Here is a 15,821-nt window from a genome sequence, read left to right as displayed (position 1 = left end):
CGATTCAGGAACCATCTAACGAATGTCGAAGTGTTGTGCTTTGTGAATTTCGTTAAACGGAATCCAAAGTACTATACTTTGTGAGTTCATTAAATGGATACCAAAGTACTATCTGAATAAGACTATACTTTGTGAAATTCGTTAGGGTTCGAATCTCGTGACTACCGTTAAGGTTTGATTTGGGTTTTACACAAATACGTATTCCATTCTGTTAAAATATGTGTTTAACTACCAAGAATACTCCCAACTACACACTTACAATCAAACAAACTATTAAATCATCAGAAGATCCAGAATAATAAAGTGCATGCTTAATTATCGGAAGAAGTAGAATCAAGAAGTTTGTTAACTCAATCCTGCATGCTTATGATGTGAGTCATTCTCTTTTTATCAACTGTTTTACAAAACTCCAAATTATTTTCAAAGTTATAATTACAGGGATTAAGTCTTTGTAATCACCAAGTTACAGCCGGTATGTGGGGTTTTGTATACATTACTTGATAATCTTCACCATTGGGGCAGCCAATGGGTGATATGACCATAATCACAGACACCATTGGACAGGTGGGCCAATGGGTCGAGTGATAAAGTACTGTGGGTAGTTGGTTTGATATCAGAAACATTGTAATCGCTCTTAATACTGTGAATTATAACAAATATGTTTTTGTATAAACCTGAATGAACTCACTTAGTATTTCCCCGTTGACAAAACCTTTTTTAAAACGCGTTTCAGGTAATTACAATAGATTGGAGTAAGGATTGGATCCGGCACTGAAGGACTTCAAGAAGTGGCTTATTTTATTAATTAAATCAAATTAAGAAATATTGTTTTATAAAATCAAATTTATCTATATTAAAGCTACCATTGTAAAACATGGGTTTTATCCCATCTATTTAATAAAAAAATCCGGTGTTTTTAAACTCTGATATTTTTCCTAACTCACGGTCCTGATGAAATTTCCGCTGCAATGTTTTTCAAAAATAATCACCGGTACCACTGGACTGCTCACGGCACCCGATTCCGTCCAGGGTGGGTCGGGGGTCGTGACAGAAGCAATCCCGAGTAAAAACCTAGTCTATATATATAATATATGAATAAAGTGTGGGACACGTGTCCCTCTATTATGCAACCATTTTATGTTTTTGGCGGGAAAATGTGGGATGTCTATGTTACACGCACGGGATCCGAATTAGTTTGCCCATATTGTTTATTTTCACCCGGGTATATAATATACCTAAATTTCGTAAATCATTCATTCTCCAAATTAAAAACCCTAAATCGTTTCATCTTCTTCCCAGCACTGCTCTTGTCAATTGAAGATTAATGTTCGGATTCAGCATCGGAAGTTAAAGGATACTTTAAGAAGTTACAGATACGCAATTTGCAATTATTTGGTATCAATCTTTTTTGAGATTTGTTATCAATTTTGTTTATCTTATGTTTGTTCATGTTTGCACGTATAAACCTAAATCAATGATTCGTCTGTTTTTACTTATATTACTAACATTGTTGGTCTTTACATTTCATCCTCAGATTTTGCCTCATCCTTATCTGGTTTTAGCTCAAATGGTCAAATGTCATAGTGTACAGGTTACGGTATTCAAACTCTCTCTTGATAGAATTCTGTTTTAACTATGATATTACCAACTGTACTATTAAAATTTCTTTATTTGCAACATCCTAAAAAAATGTATACATTGTTTATAAAAAACTCATTATTTAGGTAACTGTAAATATGTTTATTTGTTTTTTTTAATTTATTAGTTTTAATAGCAAACCAATAGTAACAGATTAGGAAATTAAAACCGTTACCCAAATTACTTTGTCTCCCAGAAATTTTTATTTTTGCAAATGATTTATAACTTCCAAAAATATCTTCCATTTATGCCATAATTTACTCAATTTTTTTTGTATAAATAAGACCAGAAGTTAAAGACTCTGACTCCACATTCAAATTGTCTTTCTTTCTCATGCTGTGGTTTTCGAAATCTGAGGTTAAACCATTTTCCCTGTTTTTAATTGTTTTATTCATTCTTATATAGATCAGAATTAGAATCAATTACTAAAATTATCTTTCTTTACCAGTGAAATGGAGAACAATCATATTACTATGTTCAGGTCACTTAATGCTCATTCCACCAATTATACCATCAAAGCTAAGATCATATCTATGTGGGATAAAAAAAATGAATGGTTATGATAACCAGATCTATCGTGTTGACATGTTGTTAATGGATGAAGAGGTAAGATATTTAAAGTTTTTATATAATTATTAATATCCTTTTTTTATCAATAATTATACGTGTTCATTTTGTATGATTCGTTATATATAATTTAAATTTCAGGGTGCCTTCATTCAATGTAGCTGTTTACATAAGCTTTTCAAACGGTTCCTTAAGTTTTTGGTAGTTGATGACTGTTTATTGATTCATAAACCATCCCTAGCCAAAGATACAACCAAAATTAAGGTTACCGGAAAAGATCAGAAGCTATCTTTTTATGCATTCACGTCTGTTCTGAAAACTGATAACTGGTTTGGTCCTCGGTACTTATTTAAATTCACTGATTTTAAATCTGTGTTGAGTAAAAAAATTGAAGTGAATACACCAATAGGTAACTACTGTATACTTTTTATTTTTTTAATTTTTTACTTATGATCAGTTGTTTGTATTTTTTCATTCTATTTTAATATACAGATTTCATCGGTTATTTGGTTGTCTCATATCCTATTGAAGATGCAAATAGGAAAGATGGATCTAAAACAAAACAAATGACCATTACCTTGAAGGATCTCGAGTAATAATGTTATAAACAACAATTTAATATATATGTTTTTAAGTCACTATATGTATTGATATATTCTTTTGCTATTAAATAATTCAGTGACTTTGAAAATTTACAGAGATCAGAAGATTAGTGTAACGTTGTGGGAAAATTATGCAATCACTTTGTCAAACTACATGAATGACAAAAATCGACCTGCTCATGTGGTTATACTTGTCCATTTTGGAACAGTTAACATATATCAAGGTATTCACTATGTTTTTCCCATATGGTATTCTAAAAATGTATTTTAATTATCTATATTAGTCTTTACAATGCTCAAATGATTATTTTATACCTGTCATTGCAATTAAATGTGTGTTACAATCAGGTAAAGTTGGCCTGACTAACATGTTTGAAGCAAGTCGTGTCTTCATAAATTCTGATATTCATGAGATCAAAGAATTCAAAGACAGGTATATCATTAATAACTTACTATTCGTTTTATAAAAAGAATTAAAATTTGTATTAATATATTATACTTTAATAGATATCTTGAGAAGGAGTTTTCTAAATCATCTTCAAGTAAACAATCATGCTCACAAGTGATCTCGAATACAGAAGATGAGTTTCTAAATGCTGAAGATTTTGTTTTGACCGGTTTTATTGCTTCTATTGACGTGGTATGTATATCAAACATATATATGCTTAACGTATCTTATATGTCATTTTTACATACTTATCTGTAACTACAATCTTTATCTACTTGATAGGAGAAAAAGGTTATCATTGTTGGTACTGTTATAGCTATTTCAAATGATAAGCCGTGGTATTATTTATCATGCAATGTTTGTAAGAAGCAAATTGAAGAGAAAACTGAGTTGGTTGAAAGAGATGATGGCAGTTTTGACGTGTTGGATGACAAGTCGTTTGAGTGTATAAACCCAGATTGTGATGCTGTTGACATTGTTCCTGTTCATTGGTATCTATACATTTTTACAATTAATTTCAAAAGTAATTTTATACAATTGTTAACATTTTATCGTATAATAGATACAAGATACCTCTAAGGGTTCAGGATTCAACAGGAACCATTTCCTGTACTTTGTTTGATTATGAAGCTATTAAGCTTTTGAAAAAAACCTCGAAAGAACTGCTAGATATCTACTCGAAGGTACAAATATTTATCATTCTGATAAAGGTTTTTCATGTTTTATTACACAATTTATATATATGTTACTATATCTTTCTCATTATACAGGTTGACACTTCCACCGAAGGATCGTTTCAATCACTTCCATCTGAGTTTGATGTGTTGTTGAACAAAAAGTTTGCATTCCAAATCAAAATTTCCAATTTTAACATTACCAACCAGGTTGAAAACTATGGGATTTCAATGTTATCTTATGATGAGGATCTACTTTCTGCTTTGGAGAAAAAATGGAAACTTAATGAGGTTACGCTTTTCTTCCAAGCATAATAATATTTCAGTTATTAATAACTATATGTCTTTATTCATAAATTGAAACAGTTCTAAATTTTTGTAGTCTGACTTTTCTGAGTCAAATGTTCAAAGTTTGTCCGATTCAGTTGGTAATGTCAAAGGTTTAGGGAAGGTATTATACTTGTGTTGTTCTACACTTTTTTTTCCTGTAGATAGATTACATTTTTATCAAACTGATGGATGTTTTTTTCTATGATGTAGTTTCAGGAATCTCAATCTGTGATGGGTGACAGCGTTACGCCAGATCCTATAGATGGTAGTGATCAAGATGCGACGAAGTTCGAGAACATTAAACGTAACCTGGAAGATGCTTATGATGTTGATGCTGTTGATAGCTCTTCTACTAAACGTCGTAACAGTCCTGGGAAAGTTGAAATAAACGATGCTGTCGGCTTGGATCTCCTCACGCCAAAAATTGAGAAATAAGGATTTTGAAGTATGGTCTTCAAATGGTGTTGCATGATTGAACGTTTTTACTATTTTTATAATTATGCTTTTTATGAAGACAATTTTATTACTTTGACGGTTATTATTGCTTGATAATTGATAATTTTTTATTTGACGTGAGCGTTTTTTACATTAGGTGATATCCTTTGGTAAAGTTTGTGTTTATTTTAATGAGGTTAAAAGATCTTTGATATAAGTTTCTAACATGGTGCAAAATGTGAATTTACCGATACAATAATTTATATATCATGTTATGAACAAGATTTCAGACAAAAATTGAAAAAATTTATTGTGTATTTCAAGGTTATATAGCATTGATTATTCAAAATAATGGTTTCTTTTGTTTAGGTTCTAATGATTAAATATATAATAATGATAAGATTTTATTCTTATTTATTTTATTCATCTAAACCCTAAAACCTAAACCCAAGATACTTATTGTTACTTTCGTAGATTTGTAAATGACTTATAACTTATAAGAATATGTATCATTTACGTATGGAAAATTTCCCATTGAAATTTAGAACAATATGAATATCAAATTTCCCATGAAAATAACAAAATATAATTCTATATTAAAACAATATGTGATCAATTTCGATAATTGATATTTAGAAGGTATCTTAAGTATGGAAATTTCCCATTTTGACATTATCAATTCCTTTTTTGAAATTCTTTACTCATATATAAACACAATGAAATCATTGTTTTTGTAATTGGTTTTAGAAACACAATGGTTGAGCTTCCTTTTCATTTGATACTTTTCCAGATATTAATAAGGATCGATACGAAATCAATACATCGATTCAAATTGGTCTCTAAACAATGGCTTGATGGTTTATCATCACGTGAATTTGCTTTTAAACGTGGTTGCTATGTTGAAGATTATCTTGTAATGTTTATTGAGTTTTATTATTTACAACACCAATTATGGTTTATTTTACCAATGTTCATTATTCAATAAACTCATATGTTTGAATTATTTTTTTTTTAGGAAATGCTCCAAGACCAAGGTTTGTTCATTTCTTCGTCTGTTTTGATGGAGTTGTGGCCGCGTGAACTCATTGAACTGTATGGACTTCATGATCAACATGCAAGTTCAGAGAACGTAAACGTTATAGAGGAGATGGTGGTTATTGAAAATGGTGAACGTACTATTTATCAAGTATATGATAATGACAATTAGCAATTTTCCATTGTTAAAATAATATGTTTATGGGTTAATGGAAAACCTTATTATGGTTCTTACTATTAGATATTTCGGGTTTATTCAAGTTATGGACATTTTTTAAAATATTTTAACAAATATATTGATTTATTATATAATTATAAGATCTGAATAATTTTTGGGATCACAAATAACTTTCATTACAAACTTACGCAATCATAATTAGTATCAACTAATTATGTACTTATATTTTGTGCTAGAATTTAGCAACAATTTGCCTAATTTGTCTATCGACTTTCTATAAATGAAGGAAGAAGTGTGTATAACTTTTTGTCATCAATCATTTTCTTTATTCAATCTTTTAGTTGCATTTTCCAGTTCATTTTTAGATCTGTGTTTTTGCTTGTCATTCCTTCTAACAAGTAAGTTTGCATCCGTTTACCGTTTCATTGTCTGGAATAATTTACTTTGAAACTATATCCTTGTGCTTATTATTATCCGTCAGGTATGTTTACCACTCTTATTATCTTATTTGATAAACGAATATACAATGGTTTATTACATGTTGTTTTTCTAAAATCAATGTGTTTGTTATTTTGATGCAACACAGAAACAAGATGATTAACATTCATTTATATACTTATATATTGTGGAGCTAACCGATAATAGTTTCAATTTACATCTACATGTTACATAATCATGTAGCCAAAAAACTAACAGCATTGTATTCATAACCAATTATATGGTTACCCCCCAAAACCCTTATCATTCACAATCCATAAGCCAACAAAATATAACCCTACTACCATCCTTTCACATATTGTTCTATTTTCGATCCACACTTTTTAACTCGAGCACCTGTGTAGACGTAACAAAGTTGAAGTGTAGCATGTCTCCATTCTTCAAACTGTTTGCAGACATAAATTGGTTCCAATTCACCATTTTGTAACGCGGTTTGCCACCATTTTCTTCTGTTTCCACTTCATTACACATGATTTTTCCATCCAAAGTTTGAATCTTTAATGCATGAAGTTCTTCTGTAAGACCAGATCTCCTTGCAACCTCAACAGGAAGTCGCTACATAAAATATGTTACATGTTATTATTATAACTTACCTTATTAACTAATTACATTATCTTAAACATTATATTTCAAATTTCCATACCAATCTGTTTTCTCCTTTTCGAGTAAACTCATAATTTTCAGTATCAACTTCAGCCTTTGATGGAATTCCACTACCAAGCTTCCTTTTCTTTTCTTTTCCAATTTTTGATACCTTCTCTTTGTAGTTTATACTCTGTGAATATAATTATTTTTATGAATGATATGCATTTTATTATTGTGAAAGAGGTTATTCAACAATAAATGATAAGTGTTATAATACATGTGATTAAAATAAACTTTACCTTTCTTTTGATTGATGATCGGCGATAGTTTTCAACTTTTGGTGTCACCACTTCCGGAGTCTTGTCAACCTCCTTTCCTTTTTTTGATGTTGATTCAATCACCTTTACAAAACAATAGTATTTTTCGTAAATCTATTAAATATATAATGGTAGGGATCAAAAGTATAAATAATTAACGGTTTTAACCATTTGTAAAAGCTGTGATTATGTATACTAAATCTTTATTACCTCATCTTTGACGTTAACCTCAAAGGTAGAATCATTAATTTTAGGTGATGTAACTTGCTCACAATCTAGAATGCCTTGTCTCCTACTCAAAATCTGTTAATTTTCATTTCCAAAGATGTTATCTTCATAATTAATGAATGTTCAATTTCATTTTTATTCGAAACTAATGCAACAGTAGTATATTATTTCATTAATCAACATTTTATTATATACTTGATGTAAATTATAATCCAGTACCTCATTCATCACTAAATCTCCACTTGTCTCCCTTTCACTTTCAGATTCACCAAACTTCTGCTGGAAAAAAATAAGCAGAAATATAAGCAACCTGAATTATGTGATATATGTTGTTTGTAAGAAAAAAATACTTACATAGCAAACACTTTCTTGGAATGTTCTTTTAGATATGATTTCACAAAAATCAGTATCTTCGGATTTTTCGTGAAACCCCAATTCAACTTCAATTCCTTTCCTGAATACCCTCAATTGAAACACAAAATTATCAATCTTCTCAAAGATCATTGTGTCACCCTCCATAATTTCCAACCTCTCACACAGTTTCGGCCATCCGTCCGTAAAAGCATATGTAACATGAATCTTGGATGCCATCACATCCCAGTACTTACCAGCTGCATATACTTGGTAAATGCCGTTTACCTCGTGATTTTTGAAAAACATGGTAACAAACTCACTTGGAATTACCTGCAAGTTATTAATGTAAGTATATAAGTATTACTATTAACAATACAATTTCAATTCAATTATCTTATAAAGTTTGAATAACTATTAATTATTAAATAGTATGCTTACCGTAAGACCCAACTTTGCTAAGTTGTTCATTGTTATGAATGATTCATCACACACATTCCTTAAGAAAGGATAAACCTCCAACTCTTTATCCCCTAAGCTTCTAAACAGCAGCCAAGTGTTTTTTAACAAATTAAGACTGTTAACAACAGCCCTCCAACCATCTGTTAACACTGGTAGATTATTCATGTGTCTAAGTCTTACAGTCCAATGTCTACCGTCTTGATGATGAACCTCTATGTTCATGTGTTGCCAATCTTTTCCCCATTTTTTGATCACAAATTGAACAGGTACCAGCTGGGTTAACAGTTACATGAAACAATAAAAAATAGGCTTATGTCAATATTACATATTACATACGATGTTTAGATCCATCAATTTAGAGATGAAAGTACACATACCAATGAGAGATCTTTAGGTTCTTCCATCAGTTGAACAAATGATGATACCATCTTTTAAACTGCAATGTAGTCATATATTTTAATTTTTTCTTAATTTTGATGTTTTGATTTTCAATTATAAATCTATTTTAAAACAGGTAGAACATATAAAAGACAAATATTCCAAACAAGTATCATTTTCTGACTAAAAATCATTCTTGACAATATTATGAACATTTAATAATTAAACAGTACTGACTTATAAAGCTAAGTATTTTCCTATTAAGTTATCCGACCCCTAATTGTATTTTTTATGTTAATCTCATATTCGGTTATCTAATTTTTTGAGAAATTAATAACTTAATACAGAGTCAATGTTATTTAAACATGTAAGTAATCCTATTCTTAGTCAGATAGTTTAAAATTTATAGCAACCCACTAAATCAATGATATTCAAAACATGCAATCTATAAATACTATTGATATATGATTTCATAATGTAACTCTGTTCTAACTTCATCCGAATTAAAGTTACTTATACATTTCACACATTATTATTATTCAAATAGTAGTGAATGAGTAGTATATCGATGATAAGGATCATACCTTTTTGTTTAAAGTTGTCCGAGAAGGTATGGTGCAATCCCTTTGATTATCTTCCAATTTAGAAATTCTGATTTTTCAAAACCCTAGATGATGAAGAAGACGGTTGATTGTGTTTTAGTTTTGTAAGAGAAATGATGTGTATAATGTAATGATGAAATTTTTTATGGGGAGAAGATATTGATTGATGGGTTAGTAAATAAACGGCTATGAGATGATTACTTTTTTTTTATTTTTTCTTATGTATGTTTTTCAATTATATAAATTGTATGTTTTTCATTTATATAATTTGTATTTTTTCAATTATATAATTTAGGAGATGTTAAATAAGAGAAGATTAGAAAATACCCCGTTGAGTGATATCACATTAGTTCCGCAATCAATTAACAGTAAGTTTTGTTTTTACAATTATTTTTTACGTTAACGGTTAAATTAATTTGTTTCTTTTATTAAATTTCTTTTTATTCCCTTTTATTATTTTATAATTATTTAGGTACACTTGGAAGGACACCATTGTCGAACATTACTAATGGTAAAATTTTACATTGTAGAATTCTTCAAATAGCTTTTTTGCTTTAATATTTTTTGTATTCTACTGATAAAATCTATTTGTTTAATATATTTAGTTACAGATGATTCAGTCCCTTTATTATGTAATTCAAATGGTATGTCATATTTTAATGTAACGTTTTTTTATTGAAATTTGTTTATAATCTCTATTTTTTTATTTTATATATAAACTGTTTGTTTCAACCTAAAAAATTAATAAAATGAACATTTCAGCATTACTTGCTGCTCATAGAAGAAAAATGCGGAAGATTTATCTTGATAATAGGCGAACAAAGTCAAATAAAAGAAGAAGTGCACCAAGTGGTAGAGGATCCTCTAAAATTGTTAACAAATCCCAGTTAACCGACGAAGAAAATTATAATCCTAATCTTCCTTCTTCATCTAATAGTTTTCAGACAGTGCGTAACTTTACATCTTTAACAACGACAACACCCTTAAGTGGCATAACAACTGGTAAGTAATCTGATAATATTTTAAAAGAATATATCATCTCAATATATTTATATATATATATGTATGAAGTAGATTTGCATTACAATCAAAAGTTTGTTTTACTAACATTTAATTATGACATTCACAGGTGCTATTACTTTTAATAACCAATTAACCCATACGCCTAGCAGTTCTCAGTTTTCTATTGTTTCAAACATTGTTACACAAAACAGTAACAACATTCTTCGATCTTCTTCTACGTTGACTAAGCTTAAATCTGGTAAACAAAAGGTTTTACCTAAGAAACGTATTATCGAACCTATTCCAATGGTAGATCTTACTTCTGATGACGACAATGAAAATTTACATTCCATTGAAGACCCTTATAAAGGTGTATCCACAGGTAATAACAATGTTACTGTGTTTTAAGTTAAATAATATTTTTTTATTAATTTATGAAAATCGTAATTGAAAATGAATGTTATGTTTACAGATTATTTGGATCATGGTAATCAAATCCTTAGATGCGAGATGTGTCATTCATTATTATGGTCTGATGAAGGTGGTAAAGGTCGAATTACATTGGGTAAGTTAACTTATAGTTTATGTTGTGGTTATGGCAAAGTGGAGCTTCCAGATTTGAAAGAACCTACTTCAGTATACAAGGATCTATTTGGAAATTCTAATGAAAAAAGTAAGTACTTTTTAAAGAATATCCGACGATACAATTCTATGTTCTCCTTCACATCAATGGGTGGAAAGGTAGATTCGAGTATCAACAGTGGTAAGGCACCATATGTATTTTGTATTAGTGGACAGAATTTCCACACATTAGGTGGTTTGGTACCTGCACCTGGTAAAGATCCAAAGTTCTCCCAGCTTTATATTTACGATACTGATAATGAAGTTTCAAATCGGAAAAGGTTGTTCAGGTAATATTACACCATAGTTTATAGTATTTTAGTATTTTCAATGTACCAATATTTTGATGTTACATACTATCACATATTTACATTATGCGTTTCTATTTTTTCAGTGAATCTACAAATAAGTCGGATTCTCATTTAAAGCAATTAGAAATTCAGCTCATTAAGTTTTTAAAAGACTTCCTGGATCATAATAATGAGTTGGTTAAAAGTTATAGAATTGCAAGAAACCACTTCAATGAGAATCCTAATGAAAATTTCAAGCTTCGTCTCATTTACAAAAGAGATCTTGACGGTCGTACTTACAACTTGCCCTCAACTTCAGAAGTTGCTGCATTGATAGTTGGTGATCTACATAAAATAATTGATCATCGTGATATTGTTGTTGAGTCTCACACTGAAGGTCTTCAACGAATCAGTGAACTTCATCCATCATATCTAGCACTTCAGTATCCAATCCTTTTTCCTAATGGTGATGATGGATATAGAATAGACATTCCTCATAGGGATGGTATACGTACGTTAAAGAAAATTCGACCCAAGTGTACAATGAGAGAATTCTTTGCTTATAGAATTCAAGATCGATCATCTGCCTTTTCTATAATTTTAAATGCTCGGAGATTGTTTCAACAATTTTTGGTAGATGCATATACCATGATTGAGAGTGAAAGGCTTAATTATATTCGTTTTCAACAGAAACATCTTAGGTCTGAAACATATTCAAATCTTCAAAACTTGAAAAACGAAGGAAAAGATGATCTATCAAATACTGGTATACGTGTTTTATTACCATCTTCTTTTACCGGTGGATCACGCTATATGCAACAAAACTATTTAGATGCTATGGCTATATGTAAATGGTTTGGATATCCCGATTTTTTTATTACCGTTACATGTAATCCGAAGTGGCCAGAGATTAAACGATACTTGAGAAATACTTCAATTAAGCCTGAAGACAGGCCAGACATTTTGTGTAGATTGTTTAAAATAAAGCTCGATTCACTTACAAAGGATCTAAAGGACAAAAAAGTATTTGGAGAATTAAGTGCAGGTATAATTATACTTTTTATATATTTTTATAATACCATAAATATTTATAATTTATTTTTCACCATTTACTAAATATCATTTTTTAATGTAGCCGTTTATACTGTGGAATTTCAAAAACGTGGATTGCCTCATGCTCACATTTGCATTTTTTTGAAACCGGAATCCAAAATTTTGTCCGTTGATCATCTTGACAAGTTCATTTCTGCTGAGATACCTGATAAGAGAGAAGATCCAAGCCTATATGCACTTGTGACTGATTTCATGATTCATGGTCCATGTGGAAATGCAAATCCGAGTTGTCCTTGTATGGTTGATAGTAGATGTTCAAAAAACTATCCCAAAAAATTCAACCCTGAGACCACCACTGATGCTGACGGTTTCCCTGTATATAGAAGAAGAGACAATGGAAACACTGTTATAAAGTCCAACGTTCAATTAGACAACAGAAGTGTTGTTCCTTATAGTCCTGTTCTTTTGAAAAGATACCAAGCTCACATTAATGTTGAGTGGTGCAATCAAGCTGGTTCTATTAAATATTTGTTCAAGTACATTAATAAAGGCGCAGATAGAGCTTCCCTTGTAGTGTCAAACCGAGACGGTACAGAAAATGAACAAACAACAAAGGATGAGATCAAAGCGTATTATGATTGTAGGTACGTTTCAGCCTGTGAAGCTTCTTGGAGGATATTTGCAAATGAGGTTCACTTTAGGTTTCCTCCAGTTATGAGACTTCCTTTTCATCTTGAAGGTCAACAAAATGTTGTATTTGGAGCCGAGGACGATATACAAGAAGTTTTGGATAAGCCATCAGTTTCTTCTTCGATTTTTCTAAAGTGGTTTGAGATGAACAGAAACGATGAAAATGCACGGAAACTTACCTATGTTGAGTTTCCTACTAAATTCTGTTGGAAGTTAACAGATAGAGTATGGAAACCACGTAAAAGAAAGCTGTTACCAGATCGGACGGATTCATTCTGTTTCCCCTGCTGTGGGTGAACCGTATTTTCTTAGAATTCTCCTAAACAAAGTCAAAGGACCCAAATCGTTTGAAGATATTAGAACTGTTGATGGTCAGGTGTTTCCAACTTTCAGGGACGCGTGTTATGCTATGGGTTTGTTAGATGATGACATGGAGTACATTGAAGCAATTAAGGAAGCCAATTTTGCGGGTGATGGTCGTTATACTCGTGCACTTTTTGTTACTTTGTTGTTGTCAAACACATTGTCAAGACCTGAATATGTATTTGAACAAACATGGAAATTATTGGGCGATGACATATTATACAATAGAAGAAGATCAACAAAAAACAAAGGTTTCTTTTCAATATATTACCCATAACATTGTTCAGATACATTTTATTCACATTCTTAATCTTTATTTTATTTTTTTATCTTTACAGAACTTGTAATGTCTGATGAAAGGTTGAAGAATCAGACATTGGTTGAGATTGAAAAGTACCTGATTCGAAATGGTTCCTTTTTGACACGATGGCCGACAATTCCTTATCCTGATTACGATTCCTTTGCTGTTGGAAACAATCGTTTGGTTGACGAAGAATTATCTTTTGATATTCCGCAGCTTCAGAGTGAGTTACATACTCTTATATCTTCATTGACTGACGAACAAATGTCCATTTATAATCAAATTATGACAGCAGTTGAAGATGGAAAAGGAGGTGTATTTTTTGTATATGGATATGGTGGAACAGGTAAGACATTTCTCTGGAAGACTTTAGCTTTATCCGTTAGGTCTAGAGAACAGATCGTTCTAAATGTTGCTTCGAGTGGTATTGCTTCTTTGCTAATGTCAAGAGGTAGAACGGCACATTCTAGATTTCACATTCCCATAAATTTAGACGAGAGTTCGATGTGTCACATAAGGGCTGATGGTGATGTAGCCTACTTGCTTAAGCATACTAGGTTAATTATATGGGATGAAGCACCCATGGTACATAGGCATGCGTTCGAAGCTTTAGACCGAACCTTTAAAGATGTTTTGGTTGACAAAAGCAATTCTCAGTCGGATGTTTTATTTGGAGGTAAAGTAATTGTGTTTGGTGGTGATTTTAGGCAAATTCTTCCTGTTATTCCAAACGGAAGTAGGCAAGAAATTGTTAATGCTTCATTGAGTTCATCTTACATATGGTCACACTGTAAATTACTTACCTTAACAAAAAACATGAGGTTGACTATCGGTGCTTCACAATCCACAATGGTGGAGACTGAGAAATTTGCCAAATGGCTTCTTGATATCGGGGAAGGTAAAGTTGGAGGTGACAACGATGGCGTTGCAATTGTAGAAATACCTTCTGATATACTAATTACAGATTCTTCCGATCCCATTGAAAGTTTAATTCGATTTGTGTATCCGTCGGTTTTAGAAAGATATATGGATCTAGATTATTTTTCTGAAAGAGCCATTCTGACACCGAAAAATGAGGTTGTTCATGAAATAAATGATCGATTGTTAGAGTTGTTTCCTGGTGAACCAGTAGAGTACCTAAGTTCTGATACTATATGTGAAACTGAAAAAGGTATTGATTCCTTCCAACAAGAGTTGTATTCACCTGATGTTTTGAATGGTTTAAAGATATCTGGTTTACCAAATCATCGTCTGGTTCTAAAAGTTGGTGTTCCTATTATGCTTCTTAGGAACATTGACCAACAGAATGGATTATGTAATGGTACAAGGTTAAAAGTTACATATCTTGGAAAGAGGGTTATGGAAGGTGAAATTATATCAGGTGCTAATGTTGGAACTAGAACGTTCATTCCAAGAATTAGCATGATTCCATCCGACAAAAAAATACCTTTTGCTTTTCAAAGACGACAATTTCCTGTTGCTGTGTGTTTTGCTATGACAATCAACAAGAGTCAAGGCCAGTCTTTGTCTAAGGTTGGTCTTTATTTAAAAGAACCAGTTTTCACACATGGCCAGTTATATGTGGCATTATCTAGAGTTAAATCAAGACAAGGGGTGAAGATATTAATTCTTGATAAGGATGGGAAACCTACTAATACAACAACCAATGTTGTTTATAAAGAAGTGTTCACTCACCTTTGATATGTTTTTCATGTAAATTTGTATTTTAATGACTTTAATAAAACTTTAACTATTGTACGAGATTTTTATCTATGAGTTGTAGTATTTTTTAATTTTTAAATCTGTTTATTAATTTTCCATTTTTTAATTTACTCATAGTAATTAGTAATCATATATTTCTTATCTATATGTATATAATTATCGTATAGATTTACTTATTTTTTAAATACTTCATTGAAACCCGAAATGTATAAACCTAGCCATAAATGTGTACTGTTTTTAAAGTATTTTCATTTTATGTTGGACAAATGATACGTTTAATTTATCTTTCATTGCAGAATATAACATTATTGTTGTAACTGATGTGTAAATTGTTATAAATATTTTAAGTTGTTAAATTAATTTGTATGTTGATGTAACAATCTTAAAATCACACGTTGGTAAATATATTGTAAATCATATTTCCATTGGCAAGATATAAATATTATAAATT

General features: G+C 30.8%; 2 protein-coding genes across 2 annotated transcripts; both read left to right on the top strand.

The window, feature by feature from the left end:
- The first annotated feature begins 2,675 nt into the window (after positions 1-2,675).
- LOC110928164 lies at positions 2,676-4,214 on the top strand. Its single transcript, XM_022171333.2, has 7 exons — positions 2,676-2,797; positions 2,904-3,031; positions 3,156-3,240; positions 3,315-3,447; positions 3,538-3,746; positions 3,818-3,938; positions 4,026-4,214. Coding segments are annotated over exons 1-6 (582 nt in total). The 5' UTR covers positions 2,676-2,771; the 3' UTR covers positions 3,819-3,938; positions 4,026-4,214.
- Positions 4,215-10,077: 5,863 nt separating this feature from the next.
- LOC110944815 lies at positions 10,078-15,349 on the top strand. Its single transcript, XM_035981296.1, has 7 exons — positions 10,078-10,330; positions 10,458-10,712; positions 10,803-11,241; positions 11,346-12,286; positions 12,377-13,095; positions 13,205-13,598; positions 13,686-15,349. The coding sequence occupies exons 1-7, from the start codon at positions 10,078-10,080 to the stop codon at positions 15,347-15,349; spliced, it is 4,665 nt and encodes a 1,554-aa protein (XP_035837189.1).
- Positions 15,350-15,821: the final 472 nt, after the last annotated feature.

Source organism: Helianthus annuus, chromosome 12 (assembly GCF_002127325.2).
Source record: "Helianthus annuus cultivar XRQ/B chromosome 12, HanXRQr2.0-SUNRISE, whole genome shotgun sequence".
In the NCBI taxonomy this organism is placed as follows: domain Eukaryota; kingdom Viridiplantae; phylum Streptophyta; class Magnoliopsida; order Asterales; family Asteraceae; genus Helianthus; species Helianthus annuus.
This window is presented reverse-complemented; position numbering and strand designations above follow the sequence as displayed.

Excerpts from the sequence above, each read along its gene's own strand:
- LOC110928164 (XM_022171333.2), top strand. The coding sequence starts at position 2,772 with ATGACCATTACCTTGAAGGATCTCGA. Across the intron at positions 3,241-3,314 it reads ATCAAAGAATTCAAAGACAG|ATATCTTGAGAAGGAGTTTT; the intron begins GTATATCATTAA and ends ATACTTTAATAG. Across the intron at positions 3,448-3,537 it reads TTATTGCTTCTATTGACGTG|GAGAAAAAGGTTATCATTGT; the intron begins GTATGTATATCA and ends TCTACTTGATAG.
- LOC110944815 (XM_035981296.1), top strand. The coding sequence starts at position 10,078 with ATGAACATTTCAGCATTACTTGCTGCTCATAGAAGAAAAATGCGGAAG. Across the intron at positions 11,242-11,345 it reads AATCGGAAAAGGTTGTTCAG|TGAATCTACAAATAAGTCGG; the intron begins GTAATATTACAC and ends CTATTTTTTCAG. Across the intron at positions 13,599-13,685 it reads AAGATCAACAAAAAACAAAG|AACTTGTAATGTCTGATGAA; the intron begins GTTTCTTTTCAA and ends TTATCTTTACAG.